Here is a 17,495-nt window from a genome sequence, read left to right as displayed (position 1 = left end):
GAAAGAGAGAGTACAGGTCATCTGTACTCAAACAAACAAACGCCTGATAAGGAATTAATTACAATGTGCTCAATTATTAGCAACTGTAATTGGGTATTGAGCATTCATTAGTTTGTGCTAGACTTTCTTTATGTTTGCTTAAAACCCAGAATGGTTTATTCTGTCTCTGATGTAATTATCATGGAAAGAAAATTATTCTAATTAATCAAAATGTCTCAGTGTAGTTTTATTAACACTTTCATCGCTCCATCAGGATCCTGTAGGAATGAGTTCCAGAGCGATGTCGTGCTGTCCACGGGTTTTGATCTGGTTCTTCACAGAAGTTAACCTCCTGTGAAGCCATTTAGTGAGCAGCTAAAAGTGAAAATGGCTTTGAGATAACAATAAACTGGAGTTACCTCTAAAGGATGCTGCTATAACCCATCAGTCTAATTTTGTGATACAGGCCCTAGATCTAACATATCAAACAGTTATCTGGAAAGCTGTTTGTCACAAAGCAACGACAAGCTGTGTGATACCTTTTACAAATGAAAGCCTACAATTCATCCTACTGGTCCACATCATGTAGCCAGATTTCAGTTACAGTGACATCATTACTGAACCCAAATTCTTCTCACTTGTAACAATAGTGCATGTAGTAAGACACGAGTCCTGTAAGTTGAGGCATACATACTGTAGAATTTTTCTAAAGTTTTGATCTTCATTCGGACAACTTTCTATCGGTGCACCTACTCTTTCTTTCATTTTAGCAAAACTGTGTGCTGTTAGGTTTTGGTCCAGCAGCTGGATCAATACCCATCCCTCTCTGCTTCTTTTCCCTCCTTCACACCCACCTCTCCTCCCTCTCTGTTCAGATTGTGTCCAGTTTCAAAGCCACCACAGGCTCTCGGGCCTTGTGCCAGCTGCTCAAGGAGTACATGGGCCATCGGGACGGGATCTGGGACCTCAGTGTAACCCGAACTCAGCCAGTGGTCCTGGGCACCGCCTCAGCAGGTACTCCAAGTCATTTATACAGACTATATAAATCAGTCACTGTGGCTTTGTTTGATACGCAGCCACAATGAGACACTGCGGTTTTAAATATGAATAATTAGTGAAGCCTAAAGGTGCTGCAAGCAGTATTTCCATCATTATATCATTGTCAAATTAATTGTGATGCCTTGGTGCCATTAGCAAAAAAATGAGAACATAGTTACGATGATTGATGGCTTCTGCTGTACGCTGGTAGTGTTTTAGTGCTAATATTTATCCAGACTAATTCTCTAGAAACATGATTTTGGCTTTGTTTTTTTTTAAGAGCCTAAACTTGTTGAAGCTGATTTAGCTCAGCAATGGCTACAGGTTGTACCAAATCCTAAAAGGTTTGCCCACTGTGGACATATATTATAAACCATTCTAAAAATGTGAACAGCTACATATTGTTTACTTCTGCTCTCCCTTAACAGACCACTCAGCTCTACTGTGGAGTATAGAGACTGGGAAATGTCTGCTGAGGTATGCTGGCCATGCAGGATCAGGTAATTCTACCGAAGAAATTTTGTATGTCTTAATCATGCAGACATTTCAGAGTGCATGAGTTAAAATTATATTAATCAAATAAAGTAAAGACTGGTCTGAAAGAACCTTAAATGATAAAATGACTACCGTACTTTCTGGACTAAAAGCCACTTCTTTTTTCTCACGCTTTGATCCCTGCGGCTTACACAATGTTGCGGCTAATGTGTAGATTTTTCCAGGCGAGCTTCATGCCGTCAATACATTCAGCCTCGTCACATCAGACAAAACCGAACAGGTCACAGTGGACCAATGACACTGTTTGAATGAAATCAAACGCATGCTCACTAAATTCTTCAAATCAGTCATTTTGTGCTTCATGCACACATCCTCATCATGGAAAACACACGAAGAAATGCATATGATGCAGCTTTTAAGCTAAATCTGCCTGTGGAAGAAGGAAACAGAGCTGCTGCATGCCAGCTTGGCATCAATAGATCAATGGTGACACGTTGGAGTCGGCAGCGTGAACTGAGTGCGTTTTACTGCCGTGTTACAGGCACTGTTCGGAAAAAAGCATTTATTTAATTAAAAGTTTTAAAAACAATCTTTCTGTGTAAATATCTCATGTTACAATGTGGACACTTGTGGCTTACAGTCAGGTGTGACTTATATATGTACGAAACTTTTTGCTTTTTAAATTTAGTGGGTGTGGCTTATATTCAGTTGCGCTCAATAGTCCACAAATTACAGTATATGAAGCACCTTCTGTCAGGCCAAATCTGTTTTTAAATAACTGGTTCGTTTGTGTCTGTCAGCGTTTGCTCCCATGTATTGTCACATAGCAGGAACATTTGATGTAACGTTGTTTCATCATCGTTTTCTTTCCCACAGTCAACTCCATCAAGTTCCACCCCACAGAGCAGATGGCCCTCACAGGTATGTGTTTGAATCAATGCGTGTTTAATTTGCTTAATTGGCTACATTTAATACAGCATCTGCATCAACAGGTTTGTTCTCCTCAGGACTGTTTCATCCGTTTTCTGCTGCATCTGTTGTCTCCGGCAGTCTACTTGTGTGTAGATGTAATTGTGCTGCGTTTCTGTTGATGTGTACTTCCACATGCTTCCACAGCCTCCGGGGACCAGACGGCTCACATCTGGCGCTACATGGTGCAGCTTCCTGCCCCGCAGCCACCACCAGATGTCAGTGTGAGTAGCTTGGACTGTTTCTCTTCACAGGGATTCTACAACCTGTTTAAAAGGATTTATTGCATTTGCCAAATAGGTCACTTTATTCTCCATAATTAATGAATCACTCCAGAATGAGATCCACGTGTGTGCACTGATTCAACTATTGGTCGTCCTTCCACAGGCTCCGTGTGATGATGACCAGGACTCATCAGACAGAGAGGAAGGCGAGGTGGACGGCGAGGGCCCATGCGAGGTCCCCACTGTCCGGGTTGCTACAGCGACCCTGAAGAGCCACCAGGGCGTGGTGATCGCAGCTGATTGGTTGGTAGGAGGCCGACAGGTGGTGTCAGCTTCCTGGGATCGTGCTGCAAACCTGTATGAAGTGGAGACGTCTGAACTGGTTCACACGCTCACTGGTATGTGAAGTGGCTCAAAGTTATGTCATAATATTGCACATTATGCTGCTCTCAAGTCATTTAGTTCGTCCAGCAGTACGAGGTCAGGGTACAGGTCGGTCCAAATTAATACCTAGCAAAGCAAACAAGTTTCAACTCACCCAGATATTTGAAGTTTTAGGTTTCTGAAAAGACATAAAAGTAGTTTTTGTAGGGGATGCCTCCAGCACAGTGTTTTACTGCTTAACAGGCCCATTTGACCTCTCAAGAACAAGAAACTGAGCTTAAATGGAAGACAAAATGGGCTGCTGTCGTTGTTAATTTCATGGAGTGGTTGTGGGCAAAATTGGCTCGTTTTGTCATTCCTAAAGTACACAGTGAAAAACCTCTGTTTAATCTCCTTAATGTGACACTGGAATTGGAATAAATATAATCCAAGAAGACTACTGATGCAGCTCTCATATACCAAGGCTAAATATGAAGGCACAGCTCAGCGTAAAGACTAAGAACGGGGAACCAACTTGTATGCCAGGTTCTCTAAAGCCTGTTACTTAACATTTTATATTTTGTGCATTTCAGCAACATGTTGGTGTTAAGGAGGATTTTGTGCTTTTTTTCCTCGTAAGATGTAGTCACCTCCATTTTCTCCATAATCTACTACATTATCTATCAGCAGTAAATAGTGAAGTCTGTCTTTAGTTACTTTCCTTTTACAGCAGAATTAGAACTGGTGTCCATGATGTGTGTACTACTACTTTATAGATGAGAAAATTACCGATGTGTGTCACTATAGCAGTCAGCAATGACACAAAATGATGATGGTTTGCAAGCAAGTGTTGGAAATCAATTTTCTGCCCACTACTGAGTAAACTATTAAGTGTATATTGTATAGGGAGTAGTGGATGAGTGATAAAAGGGGCGATTTTGGACACAGAAGCCTCAGAAGACCAACTGTTTGGCTTCTGCCCGTCTCTTTGGTTTAAGCATACAGATATAAGGTGGCACTAATCTCTTACAAAATGTCAAACTGTTCCTTTAACAGGTTTGGACAAATCTGTGGAACAAACCTGCTTCCTGTTTGTCATAGTCTAACTGACATGATGCAGGCTGGGAGTATAAGCCTGCCATTGGCTGCGTATTTCATGCACTTTGTCCTCCCATTCCACTATCTACTTGTTACTATTTTCAAATCCCCTTCAGTAAAAGAAACAACAACAACAACAACAACCACTGAGCAACAACCTACGCACTGACAGCGTCAGTACAGCAGTTTTGCGAGTTATTTTTGGTGAATTATCCATTTTAATGATGATATTTGCCTTCCTGCATGCGAATGTTTCACCAAAGCACTTTCCCTGTCATGACATCCTGCTTTGTGCTTCGTCACTGCATAAACAGTTTTCCCCTGTGGAGATCATTTAATAATACACAAATGGAAACAGTATATTATTGTGTTATTATGTGTCTGTGTGTGTAGGTCATGACCAGGAGCTGACCCACTGCTGCACCCACCCCACCCAGCGCCTGGTGGTCACGTCATCCAGGGACACCACCTTCAGACTGTGGGACTTCAGAGACCCGTCCATCCACTCTGTCAACGTCTTCCAGGGACACACTGAGTGAGTCTCTCATAACAAACGCTCTGTTCCTTCCTGGTTGAGACGTCACTAATTGACACCTAAATGTTTCATGTGATGGTTGGTGCAGTCTTTGTGTTGCCCACAGGGTGGTGCCGTAGCATCTCTTGTTCTGTGAATCCCTCCAGCACTTTCTGCTTTTTGTCCCACCTTTTTTCCTTTTACATTAATTTACAGACCCTATTGCTCTAAGCCAAATCCTCCACTTGCTTCTCATTCATTACTGAGCGCTTCTTCTCACTTCGACAGTTTGCTTCTCTTTCTCTTCTCTCTGCCTCTTGCTACCTCTCTTTCTCCCTCGCTCTCCTGTTCATTTATCTGTCCGTTTCTGCGTTAATCCCCCACTCTGTGTAATTTGGCACTTCGCTCGCTGTTAACACTCAATTGCAGCCGCTCATTTCAAAACGATGACTGTCAGGCTTGTCTGTGGCTTTCAATGGCAGCGCTCTTTAAAAGACGTAAGTAGAGTGAGTGTGTGTGTGTGTGTGTGTGTGCATGTCTACATGTGTGTGCTGGCTGGCTGGTACTCTCTGGCAGCCTTTGATTGCAAGTAGGGGGATTACGTAGAGCTCATTATGTACGACCCCAACATGTATAATTCCTGCAGATCCCACTCTAATTCTCTCCCATAGACAATTGCTGTAATGAGATTAAGCACCAGTGTTTCACAGTTAACAACAGCCCTCCTCGTTTCATTTCCTCCCCTCCGTCCTTATTTCCTTCCCACATGTCCACTTCCCTCCTTGCCCGTGGCGCATTTAAAGCAACAAACCTGAAGGCAAATGTAGTGATTCCCTAGAGCTCTGCTGTTTACGGAGAAAAGCAGTTTAGATAGAGACCGAAAAAACTCGTTGAAGCCGTTTACTGTTTAGGAGCCGTATTATTGAGTAATAATTAACTTAGCACTTAATTAATTGACTAGTTTGCAAACATGAGTAAATGCAAAAAAAAATGTCCATTACAAAGTAAAACAGCCCCAGGTTACCTCTTTCAGTGTCATAATTTGTGGAGCTACCAGTTCAAAAGATGTCAGTCAAGAAGTAGTTCACCTGTTCAGGTCATTTTTCCATCTGTCCTGCGGCTAAATATCGTTGGACTGTAGTTGTGTCTTTCTTTATCAAAGATGCACGGTGATATTTATTTTGGCAGTAAATTTGGTTCACAAAATGTTTCTCACAGTCTAAAGAGATATCTTATTTTACTCCACACAAAGTGAAAAACTAAAGATAAATGTTTTTCTTTGTTTAAAAAGAAGGGGATTAAGAAAACCAACACATTAAAGATCATCAAATCAAATCAAACTTTATTTATATAGCACTTTTCATCCATTTAAAATGTAACACAAAGTGCTTCACAAAATAAAAGAATACAACAACAGAGAGAATAAAAGCATAATATAACCGACAATATCCCGCTTCCAGATATATACACACATGCGCTCACACACACACTCACAAAACACACACACACATACACACACACGGTGCTGAGACACGGCAGGGCACTGAGGAACCATGTGGGGAAACACACCGAGAAGCGCCACAGCCTACAGCCACCGGGAGCGCCGCCACAGAGACCACCCAGACGCCGATGGGCAGGGGCAGACCCCGCACTTAATGCAGAGCCGCCCCAGTCCCTCGGGCCCAGGAGGCCTCCAGGGCAACGCCCCCCGCGGGCATACTGGGCATACATCCCAGTGGAGGCCTCCCTTGAGGAAACACTGAAGCTAAAAACTTAAAGATTAACGGGGGGAAAAAAAAAAAAAAAGATCAACGGTTGTTATCCTGAATGATTATTGGATTAAATATTCACTGTGTTTAATTGATCTGTATTGTTATTTCTTTTTAACTGATTCCTAATAAAGCTGCAGAGTGGCTTGGTGGTTAGCACTTTAGCCTTACTGCTAGAAGATCCCCGGTTCATGTCCTGGCCTGGGCCTGAGATCTTTCTGCATGGAGTTTGCATGTTCTCTCTGGGCATGCGTGGGTTTTCTCGGGTTCTCCAGCTTCCTCCCACAGTCCAAAAACATGCTGAGGTTAATTGGTAATTCTAAATTGTCCTTAGATGTGAGTGTGATTGTTTGTCTCTAAACATTTCAAAAAGCATCACCTCTCTCTGTCTGTCTGACTGGTTACATGTCATTAGTAGTAGACAACCAACACTGAAGCATAAACGCTGAACATTTCTCTTTCAAGCAAACATATGTGAAACATAAACCAATGAAGGCGTTTCAGCAGAGTTTGATATTGTATTATTCTAAACTGTAACCCCAATATTTTCATTTTTACTGTAAATATCAGTTATCAGTCTCCTTCATTACTAATAATTCATTCATATCAGATTTGGCACTGATACAACCATATTAGTCGACCCCTTCCACAAACTTTTGAATCCAAGAAGAAGCCAGTAAAAAAAATAAAAATAAAAAAAGGAAAGACAATCAGCTGTCAAAATAGCTGCAAATGAAGCTTCTATGAAAGATTTATTTTACAATAATTAATCAAGTAATCATCTCATTTCTGTCTGAGAAGAGAGTAAAAGGTCACATCAGCACTCAGACTAAACACTTGAACACTTTTTCCACTTTCCTTACTTTACCTGTGAATCTTTCTGGTTTTAATCGTGTCCTACAACAACCATGCATTGCCATTTGTCTTGCTAATTTCCCAGATTCTCCATCCTAGCATAACGACGTGGCATAAGTGGCATAAATGGCATAATCTCCCTCTAGTGGAAACAGCAGAGGAGAGGACAGTGTGAATGGTTTAATAGGCAGAAGAAGTTTAGAGCTAGAGGGGAGACAGCCTCTCGTTTCCACCGTCTTCAGCGGCAATTACAGCTAACACTCCCTGACAGCGAACCTCGGCAGCTAAAAGTGCAGCATGCACCCTCCATCCCACCACCCCGCTGTAATTGCAGTGTAATGACAACTGTGCACGAGCTAAGAAAACGGCCGAGAGCAAACGAGAAATGACAGCGGGCTTGCTCTACAAACAGAACGCCATGTCACGTTTGCCTCTGCTGCCATCGACGGCTTTCGGAGGCATTTGATTGCGGTTTGATAGAAATGCAGGTTTGTGTGTCTGATGGGGGTTTGGGGGGCGTCTGCATGCAGATGTGACATCCTCTGGAGGAATACACCAGCACTTACAGGTTCTCAGAGACTGTCGGGTTTGCAGCAGCAGAGGAAAAAATAACAGAGTGCTCTTAAACCTCTTAGTCGTCTGTACCTGAATTGTTTCATTTACATTTTAGGCATTTGGCTTACACTCTCATCCACTTACAGTGAGTGCGCTTCAAGATTCTGTGAGATTTTCATATATTTAAACATCAGTCATTAAAAGCACTTGCTTGGATCAAAGTCTCAGTGCCAGAGCAAATACTGCAGCAGATTTACGCAGAGTCCAAGAAGTGGTGGCAGGTGACAAATTAACAACGCTAACCCCGTGCTAAGTTTGGTCATTTCCTGTTGTCCCTCTTAGATTTGTGTCAGTTGTTAGTTGCACTATCATTCTAATGGGCCATGCCATGCTAACTCTCCTAACCCTCATGGTTCATTCAACTTTTATTAACCCTTACCAGCCCATGTTTCTGGAGAAGTACATATACTGAAACCTATACTAAAACCACCTAATCCATAAAAATATCAATCAAGTCTTGCGAGGCCTCATTGTCATAGACGTACGCCATTGTGAATTTCGGCCGTGTTATTACGGTACACGGCCCCGATAAAAGCTTCGTAATTGTGGCTTTGTTATAACGGCTCATACGGCTTTATCGTTTGAAATAAGCAAATTTGGGGTCAATGTTTATATCTTACCATTGGTCAACACACATACGGGTGTGTGCATATTTTATGTTAATTAGCGAGCCCAGAATGTTTGGTTTCGGCTGTGTGTACGAGAAGCGTGAACCGAGTATACTCAGTCCCGGCTTTTTAAGGGTTAAGTTCAAGGATGACAAAATCCCAAAACTTCTCTCCACTTACAGTTTTAGTTCAGAATGTTTGAAATTTGGGTCTCGGAGCTAAATGTCATCATTCTTGTGATTCCTTGTAAACACCAATCACCTGTTCCTCACTGGACTGACATGTGGCAACAACAGTTTCGTTGCAAGTTGTCTGTTTGGTTTTGTGAGTGTTCAGTACAAATTTTGTTCAGATAACTTGCAAAACAAAACTGCTGTTGCTAAATGTTTTACAGTAGTAAAACAAATTACAATAAATATTTTTTTACCTGAACAAAGAATCTTCAATTTTCAAAAAATTAATATATCTGCTAGTTTTCCCACTTTACAATCTAATTTTTGATTATATGTGGTATTAATACAGCTCTGTCATATCTAGAAGTTATAAAAGAATAACTGCATAAAAGAATTGACTTCCACTAATCATTAGCAACAACTTTGTAGTTGCAAGCTGAGTTGGCTTATTTTTTTCTTTCTATTTTTTTTTTCATTTTTTATTTTGAAATATACATATTCTTATTATAGGTTATCAATTTATGTGAAGCTACTACTGGGCTTTAGCAGTCCGAAATAGTCAAATCAAGTTAATACCATCTGAAGTCATTAATTTTAGTATGAAACCCCCTCTTTGTTGTGACCAATAGGAGCACAATGACCTTAACCCACAGAAAAACTTCAACATGTATTTATAAATTTCTCTCCCTGTGCATCAGTCCATCATTCTCTTTGTTTTCAATAAGCAGCTTCCAATCAGAGAAATACTAAAATCGAAGTAGCAGTAGTCTTAGCTTTCTTTTATAAAGCGAAGTATCTTATTGTAAAAGATTCCTCTGTCTGGGCTGTGGCTTTCTTTAGTCCTCTTTATCTGACATTTGCCTGTGAAACACATCAGTCAACATCAGTGAACTAAATTTAGAGATAAAATTCCAACACCAAACCTAATTGAAACGCTTTTTTGAATGTAGGTTTTACAGACAGAGAGAGAGGCGGCTGTATCAGAGCCGAAGTAGTGCATTTGAAAAGTCGTTATTTTTTCTCGGAAGTCACTTAAAAAATAACAACCATATTGATTGGAAAATTGCTGAATTTCAAAATCAATAACGAGCCAGGTCGATGATCTGTTGACGCCTAATTAGCATTAAGCCGTGTGGAAGGCTGTTACATGGAAATGAACTATGGATTTGATAATTCCACAGAGTATTTTGAGAATGATTTTTATTTGAACATTGGGTCGAAGCAATTAAGTGTTAAAGAAAAAGAAAGTGTTGATTTCTTAGAAAATACTACGGGAGAAATAAAAAAGTGCTTCTTTGTAAAGGCTGCAGCTGCAGGTGTGTGACTGGTTTTGGTCGACACACTGTGACAATCGTTCTACTACAAACTCCATGTTAACTGTGACTTGAAACCGTTCTTTTGGAGAAGAAAATGTAGAAACATGACAAGCGGAGGAAGGATGTCTCCTTCAGCAAAGCTTCGTCTCTCCGGTGTTGTTGAAATCTCACCACTGCTGGCCTCCAGGGTGCCACCTTTTTGCAGCTAAGGGACGTTTGGGCTTCGCTGTTGGGGAGACGTTCAACTCACCTTAACCCCTGTGAGTGCAGAGCTCCCATGATTCCTCCTGTACGTCCCTCTGTCTGCCTCTCCAGCTCCCCAAGTCTCCACCCGGTCTTGACCTTGGCTGTCAGAGACACTGCAGAGCATTAAGTACCTCTGAATACTTCCCTCCCTCCTCACACCCATTCTTAAAACCCTTTAACCTTAATCAACCTTTTAATCAATTACCTTGTCTGATTACGCTCCCCACACACACCTCCCACCCAGCACACCCCCCTTCCTTTCCCTCCCGCTATCTCTCTCTGCACCTCTTGTATTCCCAGGTGGGCTGTACCCTGCAATGTCAGAAGGTGCCTGTAACGATACAGCAGTTTCCTTGAGCCCCGGCCTCTCTAATAGGACAAAGTTTAGTCCGCTAATGAGGCCTTAATGCCGTGTCAATTTGAATTAAGAGAGAAGCCAGTTTTAGCTAGAAATAGTAGATGTAGAACCCAAGACTGTGCTGTGTGTGTGTGTGTGTGAAGAGACATTACACAACGCTAACCTCAATCAAGGATCAGAAATCCCATGCAGCTTATTTTGAAGCTTTTTGTTCCATGAATTAACAGGGAAAAAAATAGAGAGCGACTGACATGTAGTTATAGAGTGGAAATATTAAAGGTCTGTTCAGTGAATGGCTAGGCCTGACCTCAGCAGCATGTGCAGCAGTGCATCACGGCTGGTTAGATAAAGAACATGGAGGATGGGGATGCAGCTGGCATATAAAGAACATAGCTGCTTCCAGTGTGCCCAGAATAGCTGTCAACATGATGCATCAGACGAAGTCTTACGTGCATTACATGATAAATATATAAAGTAGGGCTGGGACTTTAATTAGTCGCGATTAATCACATTTTTTATCAAATAGCAATATTTGACACAATAAGCAAAGTTTTTCAATTCAAATAAATGTTGATTGATGATGAATCGATGAATAGACATATGTGAACTTAAACAACAAAAATGGTAGTTTCATTGACGTTTGTGCATTTTTCATCTGTCTACTGCATTCACAGATTAATACAAACTCAAAGTGCGATTATAGTGATTATATTTAACATTTTAAGACTTTTAGTAAACTCAAGCACTTTGAATGTCTTCAAAAGTGGTCTATTTTGAAAAGCAAACAATAATTAAATGCCTGTTGTTGATATCCAGTAAAAGAACAGGAATACACAAAGTTTGTATTTAGCCTTCTAGTAGTTCTATTAAATCAGACTTGTTAACGTAATTCACATATCAAGAATTAGGCCAGTTCTGTAGACATTAAACTTGAGCATATATCCTAGTGCAATGAGCTAAAAGTAATGGGTAAATGGTTGTGTATTTGTCACAAGTGAAAACTAGCTATATACTGCTATCCAGTTTGCAGTCCTTCCACAGGAATATGTTTGCGTTCTATCAGTGAAAGCACACTTGATATCTTTCATTCGAAGGCACATATCGTCATGTTTTTCACCTCTAGCTTGCCCGTTATTTTTCTCTCTCAAGTAATTTTGATCACATTCTTCAAGTGGCTTGTCTCTGTGTGTAGCATTAGGTTATTGAACATGATGAGCTTCTAACAGAATGCACAAGACAGTTAACAGGGAAACGGCAAAGCGGAAATCGTCTTTCACAGCATCGCGACACCTCGGACACGTTCAGGGGTGTGAACACTTTGAAGGCATTTTTTAACCCATCACGTTGTCCTGACAGCTCCTCCTGTGTGACGAAGCTCAGCACTGTGACAGGTCCCACCAGCATTTCAGTTTTCTGAGGGGAAGGTGATACCTTGTAATGTTTTAAAAGGGAGAGTCCATTTCTAAGTCAAGAACCAGGCAGTGTTAGCTTCCAGATGTACCCGATACATTCTCCTTGGCGTCCTTTCTGATGTATCGCTGCAGCACATTTGTCTCCTCTTCTAGGTGTATGTGAAACAATCACACTGTCTGTGGAAGAGGTGACTGCACTGGATAGAAATAGGTTTTATATTTCTTTCTTCTCCTAAAATACAAGATAAATATACATTTTATTATCTATAATATAAAACTGTTTCAACAGATCAGATGTGTTAAAGCTCCATACTTACCTGTAGAAATTATTCACTACAGCAGTTACTGTGCTTAGAAGGAATTCTGAAAAACGTGTGAATCTCCTGAATATGAATCAGTTTTGATTACAACGGTCTTTATTTTTGTGTGTTTGCTCTGCAGCACGGTGACGTCTGCGGTGTTCACGGTGGGCGACAACGTAGTTTCGGGGAGTGACGACCGCACCGTCAAGGTGTGGGATTTGAAGAACATGAGGTCGCCCATAGCAACCATCCGCACTGATTCGGCTGTGAACAGGTAGGTGAAGGGAGGGCTGGAGCTGCCAGGACTTGTTCCCATCTGTAGATAAATAAGGTCATTACTGAATCATTTTATTGAATGTTTTCCTTGTATTAGAAATGAGTGGATTGGGGCCGTCAATGAACAACCTCCATATGATGCAGCTTGAATGATTGCATATTTATTTCACTACTTCACTGGTTGTTAATGGTATCAATTAATCTGAATAGATTTTTAAGCGATACATTAATGTGACTCTACACATGAATGAGTATGTTGTTAAATTCATGTTTACTGTGTTTCCTGGCTAATGAGGCCATTGGCCGCCGGGTATGGAATGTAAAATGAACACGGAAAGTCTTTTTTATTTGGAGCAGGTCGTCCCCTACCCCACACACAGAGACATGCCATTTGCAATCATTTTGCAACGTGTTCTGCAACATTTTGCGTGTTGCAAGTGCTGTTTTGTTCATGCTGTATGTGAGATATCCAAAGCATACAGTCTCAATGGACAGAGGGAACTGTGGAAACAAACTTGTTACACATATTGGAACTTACACTACTGTTCAAAAGTTTGGGGTCACCCAGACAATTTCATGTTTTCCATGAAAACTCACACTGTTAATCATGTGCCAACATAACTGCACAAGGGTTTTCTGATCATCAATGAGCCTTTCAACACCATTAGCTAACACAATGTAGCATTAGAACACAGGAGTGATGGTTGCTGGAAATGTTCCTCTGTACCCCTGTGGAGATATTCCAGCTAAAATCAGCCGTTTCCAGCTAGAATAGTCATTTACCACATTAACAATGTCTAGACCGTATTTCTGATTAATTTAATGTTATCTTCATCAAAAAACTGCTTTCCTTTCAAAAATAAGGACTTTCTAAGTGATCTCAAACTTTTGAACAGTAGTGTTCTTAATGCAGAGATAATCTCTGGCAAACAAATTTAATTAAAATGTTTTTTCTATAGTCGCCCACATCTGTGGGCTCTAAATGTAGCATATGATGATTCCAGGGTTTTTCATTATTTTGTAAGATAAATAATCAAAGAAATTCAACTTTTTTCTTTTCTTTTCATGATTTATAGCATTGTAACTCGGTTATACTACACAGGGGTCGATTTCTCTCTGCAATGCTTCCAGTGAGTAAAAATGTGACAGGGGCAAAAAATGCAAAACATCAAAAAAATGGATATTAGATCTGATTTTCTTTAAATAAGAAGCACAAAATCCTACTTTCTTCAGCCCAAAAAAAAGACAACTGCAAAGATATTTTTGTCTCTGCTTTTTCTGTGCTGAAAATGTCTCCATTTATCGTCGTCAGCAATTATCCTGACTGCTAGGCAGGAATATAGATTCCAGGAGTCGTTGATGTCAGTGTTGTTCTGTTTTTACAGATGCTGTCGCATCCAAACTAGAAAGAGAAAATGTGGTTAAAATAGCTCTGTAAATCCAGGAGCAGAAAAAGCCTTGGCAAAGAGGAGAGCTCAGCTCAATGAACACATCTGGACTAAAGTGTGACTGAATCTGATGTTTCAGGCTCAGTGTCTCTGCCAACCAGAGGATCATCGCTCTGCCACACGACAATCGACAAGTCAGACTGTTTGACATGAGCGGAGTGCGGCTGGCCAGACTTCCACGCAGCAACAGAATGGTAAGAAACGAATACATTACAGCCACAAACAAGAAACGCACTCAGAGAGCGTGGTACTCCACCAAAGCTGTCAGTTTTATCACTTCTGACAGATGAACTCTTGTAAAAACTTGTGGCAGAAATCACGGCAACATAGAATGTAACCATTTGATATAGATGTACCCACAAACAAAGTGACCTTACACTGAGCACAGGCGTGTGTTATCCATGTGTACATTATGTACACATACTGAATCACGTGACCTGAATATGTAGCGGGCAGCGGGAGTTAATGGGACTCAGAAACACCCCCACAATTTATTCAGTTGTTCCTTGTATGATTTCCAATGGATAAGTCCCAATAAGTCCGCAGCGGTGGATTTGTAGTAAGAGGCGGCTGATGTAGTGTTCACTTGTTGTCATGGTTACAGTGACGCCGTGCCGCTGTCTCACAATGATACAGAAATCTTTAACAAATCCGTGGGTCCAGACTATAAGCCACATCACTGCCAGAATCTAGTCACTTGGTCCTTGTGTCATTTCTGACCTTCCCTGAAAATTTCATCCAAATCCGTTTTTGAGCAATGTTGCACAGAGACAGACTAACCGAAAAACGTACGCCAATCGTTACATAACCTCGCCATTCCTTGGTGGAGTAATTCAACTGTGTGTGTGTTCAGGGTCACAGGAGGATGGTGTGCTGCACGGCGTGGAACGAAGAGAACCAGTCGTGCAACTTGTTCACCTGCGGCTTCGACCGGCAGGCCATCGGCTGGAACATCAACATCCCGGCGCTGCTGCAGGAGAAGTGATGGCGCGGCAGAAACACAGCAGACTGATCCAATCCCTCCATGTATATAGACTACGGTACACATGAACACTGTAATCTGTGGCCTCACACATGCCAGCAGCGTGTTTACCCCGTGAAACATCACAGCGTTCACACAACCGAACGAGGAGGTGTGAAAAACATGGTTACTGATCCCAGCCGGTGTTGCTTTAAGGATGCAGCAATCAACAGATGAAGTGAGCAGATGAATGAATGAGCTTTTTTTTCAGGCATCTACGGGGTTAAATGACGGCGCTGGCGTGTTGGAGGCCACAGAGCCGATCTCCTGCATTTGACCCTTTCACTCGTTAGCATGGATTGTGAATTGTGACGTGACTAGGCTGTTCATCCTTAGCCTCCTCTGTTTAGAAGTAAATATATTTGATCCACAGTCGCAGGCTGCTGTTCACATCTCTGTCGTTTAGTTCCCGCTGAACGGTCGCTCTTGCATGTAGATAAACTTGGTTTGCGAATGTTACTTGTAAAGTTGTGAGAGAGCAGTTATAAGGCCAGAACAGTGTGTAGAATAAATGTATATATTTCTCTGTAGGCCTGATTAAGCGACCTGTGCTGCAGGTTGTTGCTTTCTAAAGGATTTAGTGTCTTACCCGCTTGGTGAGGGCGGAGCTTGGCAAAGAAAGTGTGGTTCTGTGAAATGTTTTACCCTTTTAGTCAAGCTTGGAATATTTCCTATCACTGAACAAAACATATCATATCCATATACCTGAGCAGCCAGCGGGCCGCCGGGTCATCACTTGTCTTAAAACGCTTCAAACAGGATCTGATGTCTTGTCTGAGAGGCTGACAGATTTGCCTATTACCTTTGATGCTTTCCAGTCACAGCCAGCCTCCATTACTTCCAGATTTTGTGGTCAAACTTGTGATGCTGTAACTCTGCCTTGTTCCATGTTTACAGTGGATTTGTTCATTTGAAACATCGCTTTATTCTGCCTTTATGTCGAGATGCAAAGTGTCAAGAAGAGCATAGCAATAACGGGGGAATGAGTGCGCTTCAGTTGAGAGGTTAGTGAATGACGTGTTCAGCATAATCATAGTCCAATGCTCCCAGTATGTTGCTGGTTTAGGTGTCCATAACCCGCCCTGTGTTTCCTCGGTGTCAGTGAAATATAACCTGTTGCCAACTCAGAGCCCTGTGTCGCTGTAATGTGTGATCCCAAAGCGAACTTGTTGTTTACTGGTCACTCCTGTGTGTCAGTAACGGCCTGTCAACATGAAGTTACAGTGTTTACTCTTTACGTTGAACCCTCAGCCTTGTACAGCTTTTTGCACCTTTTGTTGTAACGGCGCTTTTAGGTCTGTGACAAGCGCCTTTTGTCCAAAAACAGAAGCAATAACCGAGCTCCATGATGTCTCTGGTGCTCAGAGTGAAGCCCTTTTCTTTCTTTTTTTAATTACTTTTATGAATCAGTTACTTCTGACTTGAATACACACTGAATTTCAGTTAGTTATAAAGTTTAGAATTGGGCTTGACTGGATTCCAGAAAACAATGTTACACTTGTGCAATATCCTAAACATGAAGTCATGCTGTAGATGTTGATCTTCTGATGTTTAACTTATTTCATTGCTGTAAATCCCATAAAGAGATGATTTAATGTACTTGTGTGACTGGTGTAGATGTACATAGGTATGCGTAACTTACCCAAAAAGTCGGCTCCAGACCGCACACTCGACTGCTGTTTCTACCGACAATAGAGTCAGGATGCATTTTGAAGTAGCATGAACCTAAAAAGGTAATATTGAAATGCCTTACCGCTGCATTAAAAACGGTGCATGAGCCTTATCCATCTGAGCATCAGTGCACTTTTCCAAATGCTTGTTAAATAACTAATTGTGTTCCGCAGCGCAGTGCAGATAGGACTTTTATTCCTGCTTCATTCAGGGAACTCAATCTCGCGCCCACCGGTATCAATGTCATTTTAATCTGCAGGTAGAACGGCGAGTCCGATTTGCGCCCCGCTTATGAATTTCAGCCTGGAGGAAATATGATTTTTGGATTGATACATTAAATTATTGCGTGCCAGACTGTAGGGGGAGAAAAGGTGGATAGGCTTCGCTTCACTGTAGCGAATCACATTCACCTCAAACTTCATTATGTGATCTACTTTGCATACTTTATTGTAACGGGTACGTGTTCTCTGACACTTTCCAATAAAAACGTGTGATTTCCTTTTCCTGTCTCTCACGTCTCTTTTTCATTTTATTTAACACAAATCCCTCTCACCCTTTTGTTCGCCTCACTGAGATATGTATCTTTTTGAAAATCACACTTTATTCATCCGGGTGCAGCTTGGAATAACGATGCCAAGTGTTAATGAGAGCGGACCATAAGGTGTATGGATTTCAAGTGCTATTCCACCAACAGCACATATGACACACACTTGAAGTTTGCATGAAGTTTGTGAAGTTGTCTTTC

General features: G+C 41.4%; 1 protein-coding gene across 5 annotated transcripts in view; it reads left to right on the top strand.

Annotated features, from left to right (window-relative positions):
• Window positions 1-17,252, top strand: part of LOC110965045 (WD repeat-containing protein 37-like) — a 33,441-nt gene extending 16,189 nt beyond the window's left edge. For all 5 annotated transcript variants that reach the window (XM_051940322.1, XM_022213956.2, XM_022213955.2 and 2 more), the window contains 9 exons: window positions 855-993; window positions 1,446-1,517; window positions 2,389-2,433; window positions 2,629-2,705; window positions 2,869-3,103; window positions 4,560-4,701; window positions 12,474-12,608; window positions 14,138-14,252; window positions 14,912-17,252. In XM_051940322.1, the coding sequence (XP_051796282.1) occupies window positions 855-993; window positions 1,446-1,517; window positions 2,389-2,433; window positions 2,629-2,705; window positions 2,869-3,103; window positions 4,560-4,701; window positions 12,474-12,608; window positions 14,138-14,252; window positions 14,912-15,043 (1,092 nt within the window). In that variant the 3' untranslated portion in view covers window positions 15,044-17,252. The remainder of the gene's footprint in view (window positions 1-854; window positions 994-1,445; window positions 1,518-2,388; window positions 2,434-2,628; window positions 2,706-2,868; window positions 3,104-4,559; window positions 4,702-12,473; window positions 12,609-14,137; window positions 14,253-14,911) is intronic.
• The last annotated feature ends 243 nt before the right edge of the window (window positions 17,253-17,495 follow it).

This window comes from Acanthochromis polyacanthus, chromosome 20 (genome assembly GCF_021347895.1).
Source record: "Acanthochromis polyacanthus isolate Apoly-LR-REF ecotype Palm Island chromosome 20, KAUST_Apoly_ChrSc, whole genome shotgun sequence".
Classification (NCBI taxonomy): Eukaryota; Metazoa; Chordata; class Actinopteri; family Pomacentridae; genus Acanthochromis; species Acanthochromis polyacanthus.
This window is presented reverse-complemented; position numbering and strand designations above follow the sequence as displayed.